General features: G+C 20.4%; 8 protein-coding genes and 1 non-coding gene across 9 annotated transcripts; 3 read left to right on the top strand and 6 right to left on the bottom strand.

Moving 5' to 3' along the window:
• Nucleotides 1-370: 370 nt before the first annotated feature.
• Nucleotides 371-442, bottom strand: PY17X_1358000. Its single transcript has one exon. It is a non-coding gene; the product is annotated as a tRNA-Pro (tRNA).
• A 5554-nt stretch (nucleotides 443-5996) lies between these two features.
• PY17X_1358100 (conserved Plasmodium protein, unknown function) lies at nucleotides 5997-6812 on the top strand (the record flags this gene model as incomplete). Its single annotated transcript, XM_720199.2, has 1 exon — nucleotides 5997-6812. The coding sequence occupies one exon, from the start codon at nucleotides 5997-5999 to the stop codon at nucleotides 6810-6812; it is 816 nt and encodes a 271-aa protein (XP_725292.2).
• A 1446-nt stretch (nucleotides 6813-8258) lies between these two features.
• PY17X_1358200 (cytochrome c oxidase subunit ApiCOX14, putative) lies at nucleotides 8259-8971 on the bottom strand (the record flags this gene model as incomplete). The annotated part of the gene is made up of 2 exons (XM_022957282.1): nucleotides 8259-8401; nucleotides 8632-8971. The coding sequence occupies 2 exons, from the start codon at nucleotides 8969-8971 to the stop codon at nucleotides 8259-8261; spliced, it is 483 nt and encodes a 160-aa protein (XP_022813724.1).
• A 659-nt stretch (nucleotides 8972-9630) lies between these two features.
• Nucleotides 9631-10575, bottom strand: PY17X_1358300 (mitochondrial ribosomal protein L49 precursor, putative; the record flags this gene model as incomplete). Its single annotated transcript, XM_022957283.1, has 4 exons — nucleotides 9631-9654; nucleotides 9878-9976; nucleotides 10224-10312; nucleotides 10461-10575. 4 exons carry the CDS (start codon nucleotides 10573-10575, stop codon nucleotides 9631-9633), a joined length of 327 nt encoding a protein of 108 aa, XP_022813725.1.
• A 508-nt stretch (nucleotides 10576-11083) lies between these two features.
• PY17X_1358400 (conserved Plasmodium protein, unknown function) lies at nucleotides 11084-12655 on the top strand (the record flags this gene model as incomplete). Its single annotated transcript, XM_022957284.1, has 2 exons — nucleotides 11084-12455; nucleotides 12603-12655. The coding sequence occupies 2 exons, from the start codon at nucleotides 11084-11086 to the stop codon at nucleotides 12653-12655; spliced, it is 1425 nt and encodes a 474-aa protein (XP_022813726.1).
• Nucleotides 12656-13261: 606 nt separating this feature from the next.
• PY17X_1358500 (conserved Plasmodium protein, unknown function) lies at nucleotides 13262-18235 on the bottom strand (the record flags this gene model as incomplete). Its single annotated transcript, XM_720439.2, has 1 exon — nucleotides 13262-18235. One exon carries the CDS (start codon nucleotides 18233-18235, stop codon nucleotides 13262-13264), a length of 4974 nt encoding a protein of 1657 aa, XP_725532.2.
• Nucleotides 18236-19665: 1430 nt separating this feature from the next.
• Nucleotides 19666-19896, bottom strand: PY17X_1358600 (mitotic-spindle organizing protein 1, putative; the record flags this gene model as incomplete). The annotated part of the gene is made up of 1 exon (XM_719445.2): nucleotides 19666-19896. One exon carries the CDS (start codon nucleotides 19894-19896, stop codon nucleotides 19666-19668), a length of 231 nt encoding a protein of 76 aa, XP_724538.2.
• A 1564-nt stretch (nucleotides 19897-21460) lies between these two features.
• Nucleotides 21461-23923, top strand: PY17X_1358700 (uncharacterized protein; the record flags this gene model as incomplete). Its single annotated transcript, XM_725357.2, has 1 exon — nucleotides 21461-23923. One exon carries the CDS (start codon nucleotides 21461-21463, stop codon nucleotides 23921-23923), a length of 2463 nt encoding a protein of 820 aa, XP_730450.2.
• Nucleotides 23924-25020: 1097 nt separating this feature from the next.
• Nucleotides 25021-27507, bottom strand: PY17X_1358800 (uncharacterized protein; the record flags this gene model as incomplete). Its single annotated transcript, XM_725358.2, has 1 exon — nucleotides 25021-27507. The coding sequence occupies one exon, from the start codon at nucleotides 27505-27507 to the stop codon at nucleotides 25021-25023; it is 2487 nt and encodes an 828-aa protein (XP_730451.2).
• Nucleotides 27508-27755: the final 248 nt, after the last annotated feature.

The following is a 27755-nucleotide window of genomic DNA, read 5'->3' on the forward strand; positions in this document are numbered from 1 at the left end:
ATAAAATAAGACATAAAAAACGGATATAGCTCAATTTTTTTTAAATAAACATGTATATAATATGAACCCTAATAAATAATATGAACTTCCTTTCCACTTATTAAAAATATTATTTGCCCCATTAAAATTTATTATTTGTGCATACTCTTAATTAAATTATTGTATATTTATATATGCCCTAGTTTTACAAATAGTCCATAATTTTATATTTATTTTGCTTATTTTTTATAAAAAAAAAAAAAAAAAATAATATAATATGAAATTAATTTATGTAAAAATATAACATTTTTTTCATTAGACAAAATAAAAATATTATAAATATTTATTTAAAATATTTAATTATAAAATATAAAATATTATTTTTTTTTATGGGCTACTCCGGGAATTGAACCCGGGACCTCTCGCACCCAAAGCGAGAATCATACCACTAGACTAAGTAGCCAACTACAATTAAATGCATATCAAAATGTTTAATTAATATTAAATAAATATTATAAGAAAAGCTATCTATTTTATTCATTATTTTTTTAAATAATTGACTAATCATTAACAATTTAATTTTATGCTAATATTGTACTTTTAAAAATGTACTTTAAAAATGTACATTTAAAATTATACTTTATAAAAATATATTTTATTTTTACCAAATTTAAGCAATTTCTTAAAACGGCTATTTTCTTAAAATTAATAAAAAAAATATTGCCAAATTGAGAAAAGATCATTGGCTAGTTTATACATGTACATACGCATTTGTTAAGATATAATTTAATGAACATTTGATGGCATACTTAACTTTTGGCTAAATAATTAATTTTTTGGTCTGTGAATATATTACCTTTCTTTTTAACCTCAATTTGAATAAAAATTTATATATATACAAAAATTTAATGGTATATAAATAAAGCATACGAAAATCGAATAACTGTCTATATCGCTTACTTATTTTTATGTTTGTAATAAAAATAAAATATTTATTATTTTTACAATCTATGCCATCTTATATATATATATTTCATTTACAACATTTTATCATCATTTTATTTCATGTCTTAAAACAATATATGACATTTTTTGCGGTAATATATATAATTAGTATTAAATTACACACTATAATAATCATTTCATTTATTTATGTTTAAGAAGAAAAAATTATTATAAAGATAAAAAAATAAAAAAAATATATTTATATAAAAAGTTGAACAAATTATATATAAAATCTATTATTGATAAAAAAAAAAAAATTCATTAATGCTTTCTAATTTTTAAGTAATTATTTACAAACGATATTATTTGATTTTATAAAAATTAAAATAAAACAATTAACATGATAACTCATATAAAATAAAAGTGGAGAAAATCTTACATATATATGAAATTATAATTTTAGACAATATAATAAATAAAATGGTTTTATTAAATTTATAGACATGCCTTATTTTTAATAATGGAAAATTAATTCATTAATTTATTTTATTTTTTTTTACATTCATTATATGAACAGTTAATATAAAATTTGATTAAAATATGACTTGTTCATTTTTTTTTTTTTTTTCGTATTTATCATTGTGCAAAAATTCAATGAAATTAAAAAAAAAAAAAACAAATATAATGAATAATGGTCGGTATTTAAAATTGTTATAATTCAAGAAAATTCTTTATTTTTAATTAATGATAATAAGATGTTACAAAATTACATGTATATTACAAATAAATATAATAAACTATGTGCAATCATTTTTTTTTTCCCAAAATAATTAAAAAAGGAGGGAAATATTTAATTATAAAAAATTGTCTATTTTTTATAAAAAAAAATGGAAAATATAATTTTTTTAATTCTAATTTTTATTTGTGATAGAATGTTTTTATTATCACATAAAAGATCTATATATTTTGTTTATAAAAATTAGTATTTATATTATATAGTTTTAATTTTCTTATTTTTCTTGTAATAATAAAACGTGTTTTCCTTCATTGAAGTTAAACATATATCTTCCCTCCCCCCAAACTTTCAATGTATATATCATGTCGTTTTATTTTTTTTTACCTTTTATAGCATATTAAAAAAAAAAACGATTAAAATTGTATTAGTTTAATAAATTGTTATATATAATAATACCCAATTATATAGAATGTATGTATATTTTTGCTGTCGATATAAAGATAGATTTATTTTTCAATAATTTCAACAATTTTCAACAATTTTCATGATAATTTTTTTTTATTATGCACACATTTATGTATGATATTTTGTAACCCCCCCAAAATATTCTTATTTTACTTTCATGTTTTTGTTACATATTTATTGTAGTATATTTATAATTAGTGAACATATTATAATTTTTATTTTATAATAAAAATTATATAATTGTATATACACAATTCTAACTATATATGTATGCACCTCTTTCTTTACTTTGATATATAAGTAATTAGTTGAGGTTTTATAAAATAGCTATTGGAATGTATATATAATAAGTGTAAATATTATGTTAATAATTTTATTATAATTGAATTTTTAATTATTTATGAACAAATTACATAATCATTTTAGTTTTTATATATTTATAGAGGTGCGTAAAATAATACATTTTTTTTCTTTTATTTGTCAAAAATAATCCATATATGATTTATTTATTTATTTATTTATTTATTTATTATTTATTATTATTATTATTGTTTATTATTATTGTCATTATTATTATTGTCATCATTATTATTGTCATTATTTTAGTGTTTTATAAAGCTATCTAATTTATGTGTATACAGAATGAATAAATAAATATTCTTGTATTATTTGTATAATACATAATAATTATATTTAACAATTATCATATAATAAATACTTAGATTGTTTATATATGTTAATAAAATGCTCCGCTTTTTTAAAACTGTTAAAATTTATTAAGCGAATATATATTATATTACTATCGTTATTATTATCATCATATTATATCATTATTATTATTATCATTTTTTTTAAATGCAGACTTTTACATGACGATTATAATACTATTTAATAAAGCTATAGTTTAACACAGTTTTAATGTTTCCCATTTTTTAGAAATCACTAAAAAAAAAACGGGAAAAAAAATTATTCATTTTGCTACATTTCAAAATATTGTCTATAATTAAATATCTAAAATAAAAAATATATATACATTATTATATGCATTACATATATATGCTAAATTAAAAAAAAATCATATATATACATGTACATATATATATACATATATATATTTATTTATTTATTCTAAAAAAAAAGATCTTATATTTTTATAATAAATATTATTTTAAAAAAAATACATTTATAGTGTTATATTTATATTTTTTATTTATTTTAAATTTCTAAATGTAGTAATATATATTATGCATAAAGCTTCAATAGTTTATTACCTTTAAATTTGTATGTATATATTATATACATATATATATATATATATTCTTTTATTAGTTATATTTATAGAATATATCAACATATCGACATGTACATTTATTTATATAATATGATGAACAGTTGCTATGTAGCCAAAATGTCAAGTTAAATTGTGAACGTAGTAAATTATTGTCGCAAATTATTGTCGTAAATATTGTCGTAAATATTGTCGTAAATATTGTCGTAAATATTGCAGTAAATATTGTAGTAAATATTGTAGTAATTTATTTTATATAGGCAGCATAATTCTTATATATTTAAGCCAAAATACGCAAGCAAAATAAAATATATGTTATATATGTATAGAGATTATATAGAGATATAACAATATTGGGCAAGGAATATTAAGCAATTTAATATATATATGCCCCTTATTTTTCCATATATATATATACATATACATATATATATTATATACATATATATATACATAGAAAAAACAAAAAAAAATAAACTATGTAAATATGATATCTAAATAAAAAAATGTATGCTATATAGATGATTAATATTAAAAAAAATTAAAATAACAAAATTGTATATATATATATATATTTATTTTTTATTTATTGTGTAAATATAATATATTAACGTTGTTATATTTTTTTCCTGCTTAGCATATATATATATATATATATATATATATATATATATATATATATATATATATATTTTTATGTATTTAATATATATTGCATATATATATATACATATACAATATTAATGGAAGAACTTGGTATATTTGTCTAATATATTATTTATAGCCACTTTTTTTTTTTTTTAAATCATTTTGTCACTTATTGCTTAAAAAATCGTATGTAAAATAAAGAAATAAAATTAAAAAAAAAAATAATAAAATAATAAATTTTTGAGAAACATATATAAATAAAATAGAGATAATACAAGTGGAAGCAGTTTTTAAAAAAAAAAAAAAAAAAAAACAATGAATAAATATATTTATTTTTATGATTTTAACTATATTATTATATTTAATTAATGTATATATATATATAATATATGAAATTTAATAAATGTCTATTTTATGGTATATTTTTTTTAATATGAATAATATATTTTTTTTAAAGAAAATTTTATTAATGTTGTATAAATAAATGTCCATTTTTATATATATATGGAAAATTATATTTTTATAAGCTTGTTTTATATTAAATAAATACATGAAAACACTAAATGAAATGTAAATAAATGCACGCGCAAAATGGTTATATACATATTTCACATGTAGTTTATATATACATTGTAGTAATATTGTACATATTTATGAATCAATATAGTGAAAAATAATACGACAATTATTCCACTATAGTTACATATCATTGCTCAACTTTTATTGTTATCTTTTATGATATCTTTATCTCTTTTTAATTAATAACAATTTTTAACCACTTTTCAAACAAAAACTATTTTTTTGTTAGAATAATTCTTTAAAATATTAAGCTCCCATGCATACATACTATTACATACTACATGAATACTACATGAATACTACATGAATACTCCATGAATACTCCATGAATACTACATGCATACTACATGAATACTCCATGAATACTACATGAATACTACATGAATACTACATACATACATACATATAACGTATTAAAGTGTTGCTTTTTTTTTAAATTTCTCCATCTTTTCAATATAATTTATTATATATTTTATGCCTTTTAAATTAATATACATATATTTCTTATTATTATATTGTGAAAATATATATAACTATTTTTATAATATATTATATAGTAAATAATTAACGAATTTTTTAAATATAGCCATGTAAAAAAATTGTGTGAAATTCATATTTATTACATATTTTCAATTGTAAAAAAAAAAAAAAAAAAAAAAATAATATATATGTAAATAGCGATTTTACAAACATATATTATTACTATCTCTTTACACATCTTTCTATTAAGTTTGTGTTTATAATATGCTGTACATGTTGTTAGCATGTTCTTATTTTAAATACATACATGAGGTATATATAGTACATATATTATATATATATATATATACGCACATATATATATATATATACACTTTTGTTGTTGGTAAAGAAGATATGTATACAGGAAAAGTCATTTATTAATTGTGTAGTTAATTATTATTAATATTTTATTTAAAGTTGTAAATATTTATGTGTGTTGTTATATTTAAAGAGGGAAGGATATGCTTATTCTTCTATATAATAAATATCACATTATTAATAAGTCTATGGATTTACATATTTATATAATTAAATATAAAATTAAATACAATTTAATGAAAAATAATTAAGTATATAATTAATATTATATTCACATAAATCTATGTTTCATTCCAAATATATAGAACAAATTTTTTCACTTTCACCTTTTCACTATATATGCATATATAGTAGCTTTATTGTAATTTTTTTTTTTTTTTAACTTAAATTGTTTATCACATTTTTATTTTTAAAATTCGATAAATACCAGGAAAATATACAGAATAAGCAGCTAGCTTTTATATAGCTATTTTTTTTTTTTTTTTTTTTTTTTTTTTTCAAAATAAAAAAGCTAAAATGGAATTATTAAATGTAAAGAATGAAGATAATATGTCATTAAGGACAATGAGATATTCAAATATCCAATTTGAAGCAACAAGTGATATGTCATCAAATATAGATTCGTCTTTTTTTTCTGTTGGAGAGATACCAAACGAATTGCAAAGTAGTTTTGATGATATATCCGATTATATATTGGTTGATGAGTCAGATTTAAAAAGAGAAAGATTAGAAAATACAGGTAGCGAAAGTAATGATACAGTAGCAACAAAAGATGGAACAGGAAAAAGAGGAACACATGCTCAAATTCTCAAAGAATTAAAAAGCTCAAGTTTTTCTGAAGCTAGTAAAGCTAGTAGTGATCAAACAAATAATAATGATAATAAAAAAAATGGTTTATGTAGAACATTAGGTACAGAGGGTAGAAAAAGAATGTTAAAATTATTAAGAAAAGCTTATAAATATAATGAAGAATGTAAAGTTATTATGAAAAATAAAAATCCACCATTATCAATTAGTTATTTACCATATTTTAATTTATCAATGTTATGGCAATTAGCTGAAGATTTTGGTGTATATAATGAAGCTTTAAAAATACATCGAGAATGTATAAAAAAAAGAACTACTAATGTAAGGTTTAAAGGTAATAAAAATTCAGGAAATTATAATATTCAAGATATTGCAAAAAATTCAAAAGCTTCCAAAAATGAATATATGTCTGACTATTTATCATCTAATGTTGATACACAAGGTGGTGAATTTTACGATTCAATGAATACTACTTTACAAGATGATGTTCAAGGAAAACGAAAACGAAAAAAAAATACATTTTAAATTGACGACGTTAAAAAAGGAAGAAAAAAAACGGAAGGAAAAAAAAGGAAGGAAAAAAACGGAAGAAAAAAAACGGAAAATTTTTTATTAATTTAACAAATATGCAAACAAAATTAATATCTTCAAAATGTGGATATATACAAATTATTTAATTTTTTTTTACACACAATATAAAAATAATTGTATATAACCACAAAAAAAATATATATATATATATATAACTTCACGATGAAATAAATGGCTGATATACAAATTTAGGCCAGCTTTGGAAAAACAAATTTTTAAAACTCAGTTACATATATATCATATAAAAAGCACAAGCTATAGGAGTCGCCTAAACAACACAACGGTAGGAATGGTAAAGCTGATAGGAATGGCAAAGCTGACAATTTTTTATCAACATTTATACTATTTGTGAAACTTTTTTTTTTAAATATGTGCATATATGCATATAAATAGCTAGTTAAATTTTCTTTAACTGGTGATACATTAAAATTACGATTTATTTAATGAATTAAATATATATATGTGTATGTGTGCTTTTATATATATATATATATATATATTGGAAGATCCAATTTTATGTACTTACATTTTCTATAGCACTTTTAATAGATATGTGTATATACACACTTAAATATATATTTTATAGATATTGTCTTGTTACGCATTTATATAATTCATATTATATATATGTATATATAATATATATGTATAATATTATATATATGTGCATGTTGTTAATATATAAATTCCATGATATTTTTATTTATATTTTTTTTTTCATGGCATTATGTTATATATAATTTTAAGTTTTAGTTTCAATAATACATTATTTACATATTATATATATATATTTTTACTTTTTCGTGTTAATTTTATATTTTTATATATGAATTCATATTTTCGACAAATCTTTTGATTTATAATATTTTTATGATATAATCTATATATCCAATATGTCACGAATTATTTATTACGTATATTATTTATGATTAACATTATTTTAATTTGTCATTTTTAAGCATGAAAAATTAAAAAAAACTTTATATTATTTTAATTTCTTTGAACATATAAATATTCTAATTTAATTTCACCATATATAATAATAATTTTGGTGAATTTTTTTTTTTTTTTATACAATTTTCCATTAACCATATTAAATTAAAGTATATTTAAATTTTATTAGCTTTATAAAAAAAAACAAAAAAAAAAAAAAAAAATAGACAAATATAATACAATAGTATATATAAGAAGGAAAGGACTATACTGTAAATTATTTGCATATTTATGTAACTCATAATTTGATGAATATTTTAGTAATATTTTTTTGTATATATTTTAATTTTTTTTTCTTTGTAAAAAATATTCAAAAATAACATAAAAATAAAACGGTAACATAATAAAATATATTATAAAGCGTAGTTTTGTATATTCTCGTTCTATTTATTCGGCATCTTTCCATTTGCTAAAAACATTTAATTTGTTATTTACTAACATTCTATAATATATAAAATAAATCCAAAATGATATATGTAAATAAAACAAAATGTTCATTGATATGTTTAACATAACCTTACTTCCAATACCTGAAAATAAAAAAAAAACGGAAAAATAACGGGAAAAATCACGGAAAAATCACGGAAAAAATAACGGGAAGAATAATTACACTTTTTTCATGTATCCAAAAATAAGACAAAATTTGTACGTTCAATGCACAATTTATTAACTTATTTATTTTCTTCCTTTTCGCACGTATATATATGTATATGTATACACGTTGCTGGAAAAGGGTTTTATAAAAATGAATTAAAATAACCTGCCCATTCTTCATTGTCCATTTGAATATAAATAATATTATTTTTTGGATCATAACTTGTTTTTGGAACTCCTACTAATGTTGCTCTTCCAAAATCATGATTTAATTCTAAATATCTTGCACACCTTTTTGTTTTCTTTTTAATTGTATTTATCATATCTCTACATTTCCAATATATCATACCCCCATGTACAGGTTTATTAACATATATTAATTTTTTATCCTGTACATTAGCTAATGTACTCATTGGCATTCCATAGTTTCTTATATTCAGCAATTTGCCAATTTTGGCTTTAGCTAAAATGTTTGTTTGCGAGGGAAATAGTTTAGCTATATTCATCGTATATAGAAATATATATATATATAGATATATATTTTTTTTTTTTTTTTTTTTTTTTTTTTTATTAAAATATTGTGAAATTATATGACTATATATATAACAATAGTAATATGTTACACTCTAGCATTTTTCGGGAAATTATTTTTGAAATATATTAGATATATTTCCATTTCAAAGTATAAATATTCCAATGTGAAAACTGCTAAATGTTATACATTACATATATTATATATAATGTAACACATTATTCTTCTTATAAATGGGTAAACATTTAATTATTCAAATTTATTTAACTATTATATAATATTTATTATATAATATTTATTATTATTATTATTTTTTTTTTTTTTTTTTTTTTTTTTCATTTATAGTATTAACGTTACATTATTAATTTTTTTTATATTCAAATATTTTGGGAAAAAAAAATTTTGCAGAACAATTTACATCCAATTGCACATATCAGTATTTTTTTTGTTCCTCTTTTTTTTTATAATTCAAAAATAAAACTAAATATTGTATAAATTTACCGTGGGTAATGTGTAAAATATAACACACAACTTATTTTCTCCCCATTTATCAATTAACACATTATACATATTAGCACATATTAACACATATTAATACGTATATATATTAAATTCCCCAAAATTGTCCTCCTTTCAATAGCCAATATATTTAAAATACTATAAAAAAAAAAAAAAATTAAAAAATTATGTATAAGTCATAAGAAAATGTGATTTTTTTATGAACATTCATAAATATTTATATTTTTTATGAACGCTTGAAAGCATTTTTCATTCTTTATGAATTTTGACCACAACTATGAAAATAAACACAATTTTTCAAATTTTTTAAAAGTTTTAATAAAACATGTAGAAAATATAACAGTAAGAAAATGTGTATTACGTCTTTTATCTTCTTCTTGTGATTTCCTTTTATCATAAAGCAATCCGGCTTTTCAATAACATTAATTTTACAAATTGCTTCGATTTCTTTTTTTAAAACCTTGATCATGTAAAAAAACCCAAGGTAAATATATATATTATTGTTATAAAACAATTGCATAATCAATATTCGTATTGAATTGTATAAATTCTCATTAAGTGTATTACTTTAATATAGAATAAGCATATATGGAAAATAGGGAAATATATATATATATATATATATATATATATATATATATATATATATAAATGTAGGTATGAAAATGACTAAAATATAATATGTTTTATGTTTAAATTGATTGTACCTCCTTATTTCCTTTAATTTTTCTTATAACTGTAACGACGATATTTTTATTATTTTTGTATTTTAGGAAAACTGGCAAATTGTCGGATGCTATAAGATATTAAAAAATTAAATACATAAATATATGTTATTTGTGTAAATTATTAATATATTGTTTCTTATTTATTAGGAATAAATCGACAGTATGTCTGTGTGCATTTTCCACAAATATATATTTTGGCTTGCTTTATATATATACCTGTTCTTCTTATAGAGAAAGGAATTTTATTAATTTTCTTTCGGTATGTGTTTAGATATTCATTATAAATACTAAAATAGAATTTAGGCATATAAATAAATTTGAAAACGTTCATAATTTTTAATTCAAAAGAAAAAGTAAAAAAAATATGTTTTTATATAGAGCTATTTATAATACTATGTGTTTGTCAAATCATATTAATAAATTTGAAAATGTACAAATAAATAATATTTGCGTTGTTTTCTCCTTTTTCTTAATTTACTTTTATTTCGTGCCTCAAAAAATAAAAATAAAATATTGATGTAATATAAATACTGTACATGCTTTTAAATACTGTGCATGCTTTTAAACTTGTTGCAAATGTGCCTATGTGAAACTAGCTAATTTAAAATAGATATAAACAAATTAATAGTGAACTGTTTCGAGTTTCATACAATGTAATATATTTATATGTACTATTTTCCATTTGTATTATATATCTCTTATAATTCGATGTTTTGATATATACTTGTAAAAAAAAAAAAAATAGAATTGTATATATTTTATATTAATATGGAAAATGTATATTAAAAAGTGAGTGATTTTAAATATGATGTTATAAAATAAAAAAAAGATAAATCAGGATGAATAATGTAATAAAATATAAAAATAAATTTTCACCATTTATATTTCAAAGGAAAATAAGCACACTACCAAATAGTATGAAAAATGATTATGAAATAATGAAAACAATTGTACATAAAGAGAAAAAAAAAAATTTTCGAAATATATTTTTATGTGTAAGCTTAATTAATATAAGTACATTTATATTTACTGTTCATAATTATTATATAAAAAAAGACCCAAATTATTTTTCAAAAAATGATATAAATATTATTGATCATATAATATTAAATAATGTTGTAAGCTCATTAGGTTTAAATAATTTAAGTTTATATATAAAAAACGGGTTTTATACCAAATTAGTAAATAACATAAAAAATGAAAATTATTCAGCCAAAGAAAATGCTTTGTTAAGTTTATTGGAATTGCTTTATAAGAATAAAAATTGTTTTGTAGAAATTATAGAAAATTATAAAAATGAAAATGCAGATATATTGAAATATATTTTTGAAAAAATCAAAAATGATAAACTAGAAAATACACAAAAAAATGTTTTTTCCTCAATAATTTTTTATTACATAAAATATAGCAGTGGTTGTGGTAACACCTTTTTGACTTATGACCAAATTTGGGAACTTGTATTTAACAAGAATTTATTTCAAAACCATAAAGACAGAGATGAAATCATATCTTATTTGCTATTAAACATTTTTAAGAACGAAAAATATATTAATGAAGTTATTCAAAGAGAACAAAAGATTTGGAATACAGAAATGGATGAACATAAAAACAATCAAACAAATGATAATAAAATAAAAGGAAATAATGAAATAGATAAAAATAATAATTTATATAGTAATGAAACAAAATCAATAATACACTTTTTAATTTATTGTAAATATGGAAAGACTGCAAAAAATTCTAATCCTATTTTAAAATTTTATTTAGACATTACAAAAAATAATGAAAATTATTATAAAGAAGAAACTTTAAATTTATTTGAAAAATATTTTAACAAATTGAATATTCCTTTTTTTTTAGAAAAAAATGATAATATGGAAATCGAAAAAAAAAAATCTTATAGCAACATTATAAATAAAATATATATAAAATATTTTGAAAATACAGTTCTCTATACTTTTTTTTTTTCATTTGCACTTCATAATATATATGCAAAAGAATATACTATTAAAACATATCTATATATATTAAATGATATATTTAAAAGTATTTATATTAACACTTTAATTAATTCTATTTTTTTAGTACAAAAATCTGTTATCAATAATATTGATATTAACAATGACACACCTACATTTTTTTCTCTTTCCCTTTTGTTTAACCTTTTAAATTCAACCTTATTTTCTTATTCCATATACAAGTGCAAATACGGTAATATTAAAAAAAAAATGAACAAACCTAGTTTTGCTCAAATGTGCATATATAAAGAGAGAAAAAATTTTTATCATGTACATATATTTACACACCCAATATTAACCATACTATTTTACTCTATTATTATGTTTTCTATTTGTTCAGGTTTTATCCCCCTTGTATTTTCACAGATTGTAAAGGATAATTTTTTTCTTTAATTTCACGCCTTTTTAATTATCAATTTTAACAAGCCATAAATAAACAAAATATATGATATGGAAAAACTGCATCAACATTTATGAATAAATAAATAAACCATTTATTTAATCATCAAATAAAAGTGGGGGGAAAAAAAAATATGTTTTTTCTAAAAGTAGACACATAAATATATGCATAGGAGACGAAAACTAAATCGTTTGCGACACCACTATGAAGCAATCGACTCAAAATGGACGATTTGAAAAATTGTAAAATGAAAAAAATATACAACTAATAAAATAAATAGCAGTCTAATAAAAAGATTAAATGATGGATTATAATATTTTTCCATATAATATCCTTTCAATAATTACTAGAAAACTTTCATTTTATTTTTTTAACTATTTAAATTTTATACTTTGAATAATTTTGATATTTTTTGATGCCAGTGAAAATAAACAAAATCGGAGAATAATATTGTACATACTCATTTTAGTGATGTTTTTTTTTTTTTTTTTAATTTATAATTATTTTTTAAAATTTATTTTATCACTATATATATAGTTAATCCATCCATTTGGTTAATCGTCATTTCTTATTTATTTGCTACTTTTTTTGGATATTTTCTAAAATTTTTTTAATTCATTTTTTTTTCGTACCATAAAATTATTTTGATGGTTCCTATGAATATTTGCTGAATTATTATTTAATGGGTTACTATTAAAAAGGAAATTTTCACTTGTTTTTTTATCACAAATATTATTGAATGTTTTACCTGAACGTTCAGAATTATTATGTAAAGGTGATAATTGGCTAGTAGGTAATAAAATATTTTGGGTTGACAAATTTGATTTTTCATAATTTTCGTATTTTTCATTTGATAAATCTCTATCATTTTTTAGCCTTTGATTTTTATCTCGTAATATTTTTAATTTATTGTAATAGTGATCAAATTGAATATTTTGGGGTTTATTTTTTATAACCTTATTTGAAATATCATTATGAAGTGCCAAAATTGTTTGTTTTTTTTTTATTTTGTTCATTTTTTCAGATTTTATTATATCAAAAATTGTATTATTATTTTCATTATTATTGTATTCATTGTTACTATTTTCAAGCCCTTTTCTATTTAATTTATATGATAATAAAAAATGATTAAAACTTGTATTAAGTGTATCGTTTACGTTAAATATGTCTTTTTCTTGATGTTTTATTATTTTTCTATTATCAAATATTTCTGTTTTTTTTTCAATTTTATCTCCTTTTATTTTATTTAAATATTCTTTATATTTTTTATCATTCTCTTTATTTTTTTTTTCATTTCTTAGAATAATTTTATTCTCATTTGAATTTTCAATTATATTCGCATATCCATTTTTGATATCCAATAATCCACAATATTCATCTTGACTTTCATCTAGTTTGAAATCATTTTTAAAGCAATCACTACGATTCATATCACATTCAATATTTTTCTTTTTTTTATTATTATTATTCGAAAATGTATTGTGGTTATCTTTTTTTAGAATTTTGCTACTGTATAACATAGGCAACTTTCTCATATGCTCACTAATGTTAACATGTTTTGAAAATAATTCATTCAGTTTTCTAGATGGTTCATTGTCATTATTATTCATAATATTTTTTTCTTTTTCATCATTTTTTTCTGAACATGCAATAATTTTTAATCGATTATTACCTGAATTGTTCATGTAAATTGAATCATTATTAGTTTCTTCAAAATTATTGACTTCTATTGTCCTTTCTTCTTTCTCTTTATAATCGAGCATTTGTGTATGTTCACTGTCACACGCATAAGTTTCTATACTTTCATTATAATCATCGCAATATTCATCTTTTTTATTTTTATTAATTTGGCTAACTACTTCTCTCAAGGTATCTTGGCCATCCTCATAATTTATTACAGAGCAAATATTATCATTTTCATTTTCATTATCATTTTCATCACTCTTAACATCTTCTTCGTCGCTTAATTGTATACCTATTATGTCTTCCTTTGGGGGTTCTGGAATTTCTAATAAAAGTTTGTTCTCCTCAATAATTGGATATACAACATGTTTTTCATCATCTTCATCTTTTTTGTTATTAAAATTTTGATTTTCGCTATTTTTAACATCCTTTGTATTTCCAAAATATTCTTGAGACTTGTTTTGTATAATACTAAACGAATTGCTGAACTTTTTCATGTCTTCTATATTACACATATTTATAGGGAAATTGCTGATCGATTTTTTTTTATTTTCAATATTTTTGTATATATTTTTTAATCGTTCATTAATTATAAACAAGCCATATATATTACTTTTCTTTTTGTACTTACTTAATAGACATGATCTTATGTCTCTTTGATTATTTACATCTGTATATTTATCATCACTTATCAATTTTTTACAATCTTTTTTTATAACAAAATTAGTGGAAATATTATCACTTGGGTTATCATTTATATTTTCCATTTTATTTAAAAAGGAAGAAATATCGTGTGTATCTTCATTATTATATTGACTTATTTTGTTATCATTCTCAACTTTTGTTTTTTCTTTTTTTTGTTCCTTATTAGATTTGTTCGAAAGATGTAACTGGTCGTTGGAAAATTTTGTTATAGTTTGACTTCCTTTTTTCATTAATAAAAGGTTATTATTTAAATTTAATTTATCATTTTTTATATGAGAAAGAAAATAATCAATAGTTTTATTGTCTCCTTTAACATTTTCTATAGTTTGGAAATTTAAAGGTTGAATTATCATCTCGTTTTGCCCATCATGTACTTGATTTATAATATTTATATTATTTGAATCAATGCATTTTAATGACGAATTATTCATTTCATTATATTTATTTAAATAATTTTCATTTATATTCATTTTGTTTACACTATTGTCTATATATGTTTTGCTACTATCCATTATACTTCTCATCAAATTATTTTTTTTTGTTCTTTTTATAGGTATTATACTATTATTATAACTAATTATATTGCATTTTTTGAGCTTATATAAATTTAAATCATATAAATATTTGTTGCTTCCAAATTCTTTGTTAATAAAAGAATTATTAATTTTTTTATCAAGAAAACTACTACTCAATTGTTTATTCGAAAAGTTGCCACTTAATCTGTTATCTAGTAAACTATTAGTTTTTAGATTGAGATATTGTTTTTTTGTATTATTCATCCATATTTCTCTTTTATTATTATTATTATTATTATTATTATTCTCATTTTCTTCTTCACTTTCTTGATATGGTATATCATCATTGAACTCATCATAATAAATTCCATGTCTGTCGTGAATATCTCTTTTTATAAAATTTGGTTTGTTTTTTCTGTCAAACCCATTGCTCAAATTGCCTATATTTACTAAATTGCTTGTTATGTCAAAAAATTGTATTTTATTAGTTTGCATAAGACTATGTTTAAGTTGTTCATTTATTTTTTTTTTTAAAATTACAGGAGGTGGATATTCTATATGTAAAATTTCATTATTATAATCGGTTTTATCTATGACAACATTCGAACCTTTTTTTTTCTCTTTATCATTTATGAAATGTCTATCTTCATTTTTCTTAGAATCAAATATATTCATATTAAGCTGTTTATAGCTTAACACCTTTTCAGTCCTTATTTTATTACTATTATTTCTCTCTATATTTTGGATTTTGTTCTTTTCATCTTTATTTAGTTCAATATTTTTTCCACTATCCTTTATGATTCTTACTTTTGTTTGATCACTTAAACTCTCGTCTTTTTCTGATTCATCACATATTTCTATGTTATATTCGATTTTTTCATCTTCTGATTCAGTTTCCCCATTAGTATCTGTACTTATATCTTCCTTTTCTTTTATATATATTTTTTTTTTATTTTTAGTTTTTTTATGTATTTTTTTTTTTTTTCCGGCTTCTTTTATTTCAGACCTATTTTCTAATTCTTTTATTTCTTCCATTTCGAAATCTTCACTTTGATATTTATTCATATATTTTTCGCTTTTTCCACAAAAATTAGTTGAATCAGAGAAATATTCTTTTATTTGGTCACTTTTACACGATTTTGTGTTCAAAAAATTTTGGTTAAATACCACATTTTCTCTTTTTAAATATATATTTTCATTTTGAAGAGCAGTAATTTCTTTTTCCTTTTTTCTGATATTTTCATTCAATTTTTGATTACATTTTATGAGCTTTTGATTATTTGCATCGTATTCTTCAACACTGTTTTTTAAATATACTACCTTTTTTTCGTATTCTTTAATTTCTTTGATCAATTTTTGTTTGCTTATTTCATTTTCTTCTTTTTCTTTAACCAATTCTTCATATACATTTTTGACTAATAAAATATCATTTACCATCGTTTTAATAGTTTCATTTTTTTGATTAATGATATTATTTAAATTCGTAATGTCTTTTTCACTGTTTTCTATTATTGTTTGCAGTTTTTCATTAGTTTTTTTTTCTTCTGTTAATATATTTTCTATTCTTTTTATCTCATCGTTTATTTCATTCATTTTTTGAACACGCTGATTCATTTCGTCCTTCCACTTTTCAGCTTCGTCCTTCCATTTTTCAGCTTCGTCCTTCCACTTTTCAGCTTCGTCCTTCCACTTTTCAGCTTCGTACTTTCTCTTTTCCATTTCGTTCTTATATTTTTCCGCTTCATTCTTATATTTTTCCGCTTCGTTCTTATATTTTTCCGCTTCGTTCTTATATTTTTCCGCTTCATTCTTATATTTTTCCGCTTCATTCTTATAATTTTCCTGCTCCTTTTTATGGCTCGAAATTTCACACGTATACTGTTTAATGATGTCTTCCTTTTCTTTAGTTGCATTTTCCAGTGATGTAGTTAGTTCGTCATTTTTTTTTTTCTCATTAAGATATTTATTTTCATGATCAGTTATTTTATTATTGGCCTCATTTTCACATTCTCGTATTTTTTTTTTTAAATAATTATCTTTTTCGCTTAATTCATTTTTTAACACATCAAGACGTCTATCATAAGATTCTTTTATTCTAAGTGTTTCTTCATCATATATATTTTTCAGTTTTTCAATATCTTTTTTCATAGAATCAATACTATCGCTAAGTATATTATTTTTTTCCAACAATATTTTATTTTCTTCATTTTTTTTGCATTCTTTTTGTGAACTTTCTTCTAATTCTGATTTTAGTCTATAAACCTCACTAACCAAATAACTAATCTTATTACTATAATTATCATATAAGCAATCACTATATATGTCATTTTTATTTTTATAATTATCGCTTAAAACATTATCATTTATTTTTAAATTTGAGTTTCCAAAAGATAAACTATCTAAATCTGCCATGTCTATGTTCGTATAATTATCATCAAAAAATTGGATACCATTTTTTTTGTCTTTTCTTTTTTTTATAACTTTTTTAGATTTTAAAAATGTATTTATTTCTTCATTTTTATCTGTATCATTATTTTCATTAAATATGTCAATAAATTTTAACTTGCTTTTTGTGTTTTCATTTAATGGGTCTACAGCTTTTTCATTTTCTACAATATGCCCATTCTTTTTTTTTTTTAAAACTTCTGAAGGAGATTCGTAGTTATCCATTGTTTTATATTTTTCTCATTTTACTATAATCTAATATGTTTCGTATTCCACAATATTATTATTTTTTTTTTTTTTTGTGAACAAATCAAATACACCGATATAAGTATACGTAGGAAACAAAATATGTTATTTAAAAAAAAATTAATAAGATTAGTGCAATTTCTATGAAAAAATTAGGCTGTTGCTTTAAAAAAAAATGAGTGAAATTACAAAAAAAAAATAAATATAAATAAAATACTAATAAATATGTACAACTAAGATTTTATAGTGAAACAAATGGATCAACAAAATAATAATAATAATAATAAAAAACTAATAAATAATAAAAAAATAGCTAGTAAATTAATACAAAAAATGAATAAATTGGCAAAAAAAAAAAAACAAATTAGCTAGATGAAATAAAATGCATATGCATACTACAAATTTAAGACAATTTAAAATGACTTGTTCAGAAAATTTATGTTGGTAAATATTTCCGTAATTATTGTGTGTGTTTCTATATTTCACTATTTCGACTTGTAATATTTTATAATTTTTATTTTTCTCTCATAAATTTATATTAATGTGAATTTTCAAAAAGAAGTAAAAAAATACACACAAAAAAAAGACTTTTATTTTTGGATATAATACATATTATTCCCAACAAATAAGGAGATATACATACTAAATAAAAAAAGAAATAAATAAATAATAAAATAAAAATATTTTTATATTATCACATATTACGTATATAGCATTTCTAGACGAACATTTTTTTTTCTTTCATTTATTTGTGTATTTTCATAATATTTTATGTGTATTTATTATTTTATTATTTCATTTTAGCGCATTTCATATTAGTATTCCTGTGTACACCTATTCATGTGTCGTATGCTTTCGATTTTTTTGGAGAATTTGGAACCAAGAAAATAAAAATGAAAATAAAAATGAAAATAAAAATGAAAGTAAAAATGAAAATAAAAATAAAGATAAAAATGAAAATGAAAAAAAAATGAAAATAAAAAAAAATAAAAATATGTATTATCAACGAATTTAAAAATAATACAATTTTACTTGGGAAAATATTATAAAAAAATCAAGTATATCCTTAAATTTATTTTTATTTTTTACCATTGAAAATTTGTTCGTCAGTTTTAACTTGAAAAAAATATAATAAAATAATACAATATAATAAAAAAAAAAATAAACAAATAATAAAATGGGAAAGTTGCAAAAAAAAAAATTAAGTATAATGATATTAACAGATATAACAACTTAAAACCAAATTTAGAAAAAATCATATACACTTCAAAAAAAAATAACAATAAAATTTGATAATATTACAATAAAATTTGATAATATTACAATAAAAATTCATTAATTTTTTCTCTCTTTTACAAATATAATTAAGAGGGCATACACATTCACCAATTAATTTCGAATGGGTATTATTAGACATTTCCTTGTTTTAAATTTTCCATATTATTACTTACATTTTGTAAAAACTTTTCTCTTTCTTTTTTCAATTGGATAATTATATGAGAGAGTATTTTAGGACTGACCCCATATTCACATAATTGTATTAAAATAACAATTGTTTCTTTATCTAAGTTCACATTTAGAATATTCGCAATTTCATAAATTATTTCAATAGCTTCCTTTTTTGCTTCTTTATCTCCCATATTTAAAAAAAATATATTTATTATTATTTTTTAATATAGTTCCAATTTTAATTATATTAAGATTGATGGTTTTATTTTGTATTATATCTTTTTAATGGACAATTTTAATCTATTCTATGTTTAAAAAAAAAAATAACCATATGAAAAATATATACACTTTTTTTTAAATTTTATTTCACCTATATTTTTGTTTTATTGTCAAATTATTTCTCTATATCTTTAGTTGTGTTTGAGAAAAAAAAAAAAGTATTATTCATGTGATTATATTTGCAATTGTAAATATATACATAAGTTTATTTGGCCAATTTTATATTATTGCTGATAATAAAATATCCAATTCTGCATTACGATTTATACATGTATATTTTTTATATAATATATTGAATAACAAACTATGTACAAATATAAGGCCATTTAATTTTCCCTTATTATATAAGTAAATATTGAAGGAATAAAAAAAAAAAATGCAATGAAACAGTAAATTATGACATATAATAATAGCAATATTATAAGCTTAATATAATGCAGATATTTTCATGTTTTATTTATTTGTAAAATAAATATCCATGCATATTTTTTATAAATTAATCAAGTCCTTTCTAGCTATGCACATTTTTGTGCAACATATTTGAAGTATTACTAATAATAATAATAATAATATTATAATATAATAATAATATAATATAATAATTGATTATACTGTTTTATTAACATTTATAAAAATATTAAATTTTTTTTAGCATTATGTATAGTTTATGTCATGATATACATATGTGTGTATAAATATATATATAATATAAATATACAATTATTTATGGAAACAAATTATTATTTTTATAAATGTCTCTCATTTTTGAGAATTTTTTAAAAAAATAAAAAACGACAATTTTTGCAAAAAAAGGAAGAATAAAAAAATGGCCAATAATAATATAATTGTTACAAATAAAATTAAAATAAATGAGAAAAATCAAAAAGGTTTTATAAAGTGTAAAAGGGCACATGAGGATATTTGTTTTAGTTAAGAATATATAAATATTTATTTATTCATTTATTCATTTATTCATTTATTCATTTATTCATTTATTCATTTATTCATTTATTTATTTATTTAATTATTATACTTGTAAAACTTACCAAAATATACACTTATTAAATTTCAAGATTATTTTACTTGTTAATATGAACATTTTTAGTAATTATTATTTATTATATAAATATCAAAAAATATGAAATTTTAATTTACCCACAACTTGAGAAAAGTGATGACCATATTTGGCCTTATAAATCTATACATATAATACACTTTTTTTTTTTTTTTTTTTTTTTTTTTTGTTTCCATTTTGCATAATTTTGTAGATTAACTAATTAAATAAGAAATACAACAAAGCTGTTGTCTTTTCACAAAAAAATAAATCATAAATATGAAGATGAATATGTATGTATATATGTATATGTATATATGTGTGTGATCATATTAGAATGTAATACATATGAGCCATAAAATAATATATTTGTAAAAATATCTTTCACATATTTAATATTTCCCCTTTTTTTTGTGTGCAAAATGGGGAATAGCCTTTGTAAGTTAAAAAAAACAAATTTATTTATTATAAATTTTTTAAGTGATGTTTATAAAAATGCATATAAACATATTTGTAGTAACATATTTGTCAGTACGTTAGGAAATGGGGTAAGTAGCTTTTTTTCAGACTTTACGAGCAAATGCAGTTTGCTAAAAGTGTGGGGAAAACATGGAAAAAATGGTGCCAAAAATGATGGAAAAAACGGTGCCAATAATGACAATAATAAATCTTCCTCCCAAAAAAGTGATAACTATTTATTTCGAGCTCTATGCGAAATGACCAACTATGAAAAAACATTGCTATCGATATCTTTAGTATTTTTAGGAATTAATGCAATCACTAATTTAAATTATCCTAAAATTATGGGAGAATGTGTAGAAGGTGAAAATTTGAAATTATGTCGACCCAATATTATTGTAAAAATATTACAAAAAATAAATATTTTAGAAAAATTTAAATTAAATTCAAATAAAAGTTTAAGTGCCATGTTATATTTTTTACCATATTTTATATGCGGTGGAATAGCATCATATTTTCGTATTTATTTTACAAATAAATGTGTAAAAAAAATAGAATATAGATTAAAAAAACAAGTCCATAATAAAATAATTAATGAAAATGATGAACATTTTAAAAAATATAAATCAAATGATTATTTAGTAAATTGTCTATTTAATGAAATAAAATTCTCTTCAAAAGAACTTATAACATCTATTACTCAAATGTTACGATATATAAATTCTATTGTTGGTGGTATAATATCTATGTGTTTAATATCTCCATATTTAACAAAATTTTGTATATTTATTGTTCCAACTTATGGGTTTTGTATTTTAGTTATATTAAAAAAATTAAAAAAAATTAAAATAGAAATAAATAATTTTGAAGAAAAACAAATGGAAAGATTTTCAGATTCTTTACAAAAAAAAAATATTATAACAATATTTGGAAATGAATATTATGAAAATCATTATTTTTCAAAAATTATAAATTTAACAGAAAAAGAACATCAAAAATATATTAATTCCGAATCTATGTTTTATTCCTTTTTAAATATTGGAACAAATTTAGTAATATGTACTATTCTAAGTTTTGGAAAAATAGAACTTAATAATAATCGAATAACACATGGACAGCTTGTATCTTTTATTGCTTATAGTAGTATGCTTGGTTTAGGAATTGTTGGTATTTTAAAACTTAAAAAAGATGTTAATTTATTAAAATTAAGTATAAAAAAAATTTACGATATTTTGGATTTTTCATCAGAAATAAATAATAGCATTACTAATTCTAATAACCAATTGTCAAACAAAATGACTAATTCGATATGCGACCAAATAAGTGATATATCTTTATCTAACACAAGCTTAAATAATAATGATAATAATGATAATAATGATAATATGCAATTAGGAAATTCAATTCGAAAGGGTGATATAATCGAAACAAATAATACTGTTTGTGAAAAAATTGAAGGGAGTATAAAATTTGAAAATGTAAATTTTATATATAATAAATTTGATAAAGATAAAAAATTAATATTAAAAAATATAAATTTTGAAATAAAAAAAAATGAAAAAATAGCTATCATAGGAAAAAGTGGATCAGGAAAATCGACCATATGGAAATTATTAACTAGAGAATATGAATATGAAGGTAATATTTATATAGATAATTTTAATATTAAAAATTTTGATAAAACATATTTAAAGAAAAGTATATTATCTATAACTGAACAAGAATGTTGTATACTGAATAGGTCCTTATATGAAAATATTGTTTATGCATTATTACCAACAAAAATATCAGATGCAAAAGGCATGAAAGATTTGCTATTAGAAAATATTGGGGATCTTAAAAGATTAGACGATGAACTAAAGGTAAACAATTCGAACAATACAAATAATTATGATAAACTAAATAATTGTACAAATAAATTTACTGTCAATGAAAACAAATTAAATGAAAAAAAAATTATAAATAATAAAATAGAAGATATACAAAATTATAATTATATGTTATTAGAAAAATATGGAGATAAAATAAATACAATTAATTCAACAATAGATATATTATGTAAAGAATTAAATTTAAATGATTTTATAAATTCAATGCCACAAAAGATATTAACTAATGTTAACAATAATGCAATGTCTTCTGGACAGAAACAAAGAATATCTATTATACGATCTTTAATGAAAAATAGTTCCATATATATCTTTGATGAAATTACTTCATTTTTAGATGAATCAAATATAGATAAAGTATATAATCTTATTCATACTTTGATACCAGATAAAACTATTATATATATCACACATTCATTAAAACATTTAAAAGAAATGGATAAAATTATTATTGTTGATCAGGGTACTATATCAGCTATAGGAACTTATCAAGAGCTTAATAATCATCCATTATTCTTAGAGATATTTTCTCTATAATAAATATGTTCATTATCATCTACCTTTTCATTCTATGGGTTTACATCTCGTATTGCATCTCGTTTTACATCTCGTTTTACATCTCATTTTACATCTCATTTTACATCTCGTCGTTTCAGTTTTCCTATCCTGTCCATCCCTATCATTATCGCTACCTTTCAGCGAAAATTATTTTGTTAAGTTATTTTAAAACGAATTAAATAATTCTCCTTACATTTTTAATCTTTCATTGCATAATTCATTATAATACTAACAAACTCATAATTTTTTGAAATATATCCAATTAATTTTTAAGTAATTATTTTATATAAAATAAATAAAATACCCCATAAATATACAACACCCACAAAAAATGAGTATCCAAACTCATCTTTCCCTTTTCACCAAACAAAATAAATATAAAAAAAAAATAACCCATACAAATGTTAGTCAGTTTAAAAGTGTTTAACTAATTATAAAAAAAAAAAAATCCTATTAATCAAAATATAATTGCAATTAATATAATGAAATAATGTAAAAATATATTATAAAAAGAGCCCTTTGAAATTTTGCAGATTTATTGTGTGTTAATCTTATTTTTTATTCCACAATTAAATCCATCTTTTCTACAAAAATCGAAAAATCACATTTACGACTTCGCATCATTTTTACACTTAAAATAAAGCAACTAACCAAGTTAAATAAGTATGCAAAAATGCTCAAAGGCACAAACAAAAAAAATCAAGACGAAAAAAATGAACAAGATAAAAATATAACAAGATAAAAATATAGCAAGATAAAAATATAGCAAGATAAAAATATAACAAGATAAAAATATAACAAGATAAAAATATAACATAATTAAAAGATAACATAATTAAAAGGCGAACAAGATAAGCCTGGACATACCGGTTTATAATGAACGAAATGCAACCGAATTACAGTTGCGCGAAGAATTATCAAAGTGTGTAATTATTTTAAAAAAGAGAAGAAAATACTCTTTCTATCATCCTAAAATAGTAACCCTAAATAAATATATTTTTTCCACCCATCTCCATTTTGCGACATTATTATGTATATGTTATTTTTGTGAAACTTATTGTTACCATTTTGATTTATCAAAAATTATAACAATCACTTGTTTTATCAATCCATACATTTGCCAATTCCTTAGGATTACTATATGCATCGCTAGTCGCTTCATATATCTTCCCATCAAATATAACTCTTTCTCCTTTATTATATATATTATTCATATATTTTAAGGCACCACATATATATTTATCATGATCACAAGATCCTTTTAATTTCCAATCTGTTATATTTGCAGTAGGCATAGAATCTGAATTTACAACATTTTGAAAAACATACCCACTTAATTTAACTAACTTTCCTTCTTCATCAATATATTCATTATTTAAATCCCAATCATCTATATAGGAACAATTATATAATTTTAAATTATATATTTTACGAGAATTTTTTATTATATTTTTTTTTTTTGTAATTAAAGGATGTTCACCATTTTCTGCTTTTTCTGCATTATCCTCATGACCATAGCGATCCAAATTGTTATCTTCTTTTTCTTTTTCAATTACTAGGTTATTTTCTGTATTTAGATTGGCCACTTCCGTAGTGTTCGGAGTGGATGACTCATCTGTACCATATTTTGTTTCATCTTTTTGATTTGTTTCTTCATCATAATTTGTATCATTACTCTCTGTTTCAATATTTTCTCCATTATTATCATTGTCATTTTGTGAATTTATATATATAAAACTTTCGTTATTCATATTATTTCCTTTTTTAATTTCTTTCACAATGTTACTTGGGATTTTTACTTTGCCCATTTCTTTTGGAACCTCAATAGAGATAGATATATCATGCTTATTTTTATTAACATCATTTGCAGTTTCATCTGGTAAAAGGTTAGACATATTTTTTCCCTTTTTATTGTGCATTACATTTTTTTGTATATGCTTTTTGTTTTCTAAATTTTTATGTTGATATTTATCTGTTTTAACTTTGTCATCAAATGAGTTTACACTCAAATTATTTTTTTTGGTAACACGTTTAGCACTATTATTATGTGTTCGTGAGCCCTTTCCTTTTCTACTTATTCTTCGAGTATCAGTATGTTTTTTTTTCTCCTTTTTTCCCAATTTTCTATTTTTATTTTGAGTCGTCGGATTTAATGCAATGTTTATGTTTATGATTTCTCCTATTGATTTTGTTTCATCTTTTACAATTTTATTTGGGTCATATATATTAGATGTGCTATTTTTGTCGTTTTTTGTTGTGTTTACTTTACTAAAATTTTCTTTATTTGCAATATTATTGACATTATTTTGTTTAACTATTTTATCATTTCCCTTATTATGTAGTCCGTCAATTTTATTTTTATGGTTAGTATTATTTTTTTCTTTTGTTTCCTTATTAAGGGGTTGATTACCACGATATTTAGACGCATCACTCTTTTTATTTTCAATAGAATTCGTATTACTATTGTTTAATCCGCTAAGAGGATTCATTATTGTTTCTGGGATATTGTTTTTTATCGTTTTATTTGGCTTAGAAATTGTCTGATTATCATGACTAGCATTCGAAGTTGTTTTTTTATTAATATTTTTATTTTTAGAACTAATTGTTTTATCATCGATATTTTTAGTAATACTATTTTTTGCACTTTCTTTTAAGTAGGCGTCATTTTTACGTGAATTAAGAACATCTATATCTATTTTTTTAGCGTCTTTAGTTAGAGAAGAATCCACATTTTCATCGTATATTTTATCAGAATTATTATATAATGGCATACTGTCTTCAAACAAATCATCAATAGGTTCGTCCTCTGTAATGTCATCATTTATTAAATCTTCATCGGCATATTTATACAAATCATCAATAGGTTCGTCCTCTGTAATGTCATCATTTATTAAATCTTCATCGGCATATTTGTACAAATCATCCATATTTAGCAAACCATCTGATGTGTCTTCACTTGAATACTCCGAATTTTCATCACTGACATTTTCCCTATTATTTCTACCATTATTATTATTATCGTATATCTTTTTATCATCATTATGTTCTATATTAATCACATTAATATCTGTATCAGCACGTCCCAACGTGTTTTTTACATTATTATTAGTTTGAGGCTTATTACGAAAATTATTTTGATTAAAATTTGTTTCCTTTTTAGAATTTATTTTGTCATCATCGTTACTTTTTATAATAAAGCTGGTATTTCTCTGACCCTTTTTTTGTCTTGATAAACCTCTGTTACGAATTATTTGTTTTCTTTCTGTAGCATCATGTTCTCCATTTTTTATTTTATTAAATTTGTTTATAATTGCTTCATTTAATTTTAATGTATTAGATGAGTTCGCCTTTGAATTGGAATTATTATTTAATTTTTTATTTACATAAAAGGATTTATTTGTTCCCGCATTATTTCTTTTATTCCTATTTTTTATTTTTCCAGAGAATTTATTCTCTACATCATTTAAATTTTCAGCATATGCATTTCGCAATATAAAGAAATATATACAAATTAGAAATAATTTATTTTTTACGTTCATTGTAGGAAATAATGTGAGCATCATAAAATTTCTTTGGTAAACTTAAAAAATATATATGTGTGTGTATATGTATAGATGGTGCTAAACGATACACGGTGCAATTGTATTATAGTTGGTAATTATTATGTGGATTTAAGTTAATAATAAAAAATTTTAATTGAAAAAAGACAAAAAAAGAATAAATAAAAGGCAGAAAATAATAATAAACAAATGTGTATATGAAAATATTATATAAAAAAGCGGTTAAAATGATTAAAGGTGTAACATTGTTT

Source organism: Plasmodium yoelii, assembly GCF_900002385.2.
Source record: "Plasmodium yoelii strain 17X genome assembly, chromosome: 13".
Classification (NCBI taxonomy): Eukaryota; Apicomplexa; class Aconoidasida; order Haemosporida; family Plasmodiidae; genus Plasmodium; species Plasmodium yoelii.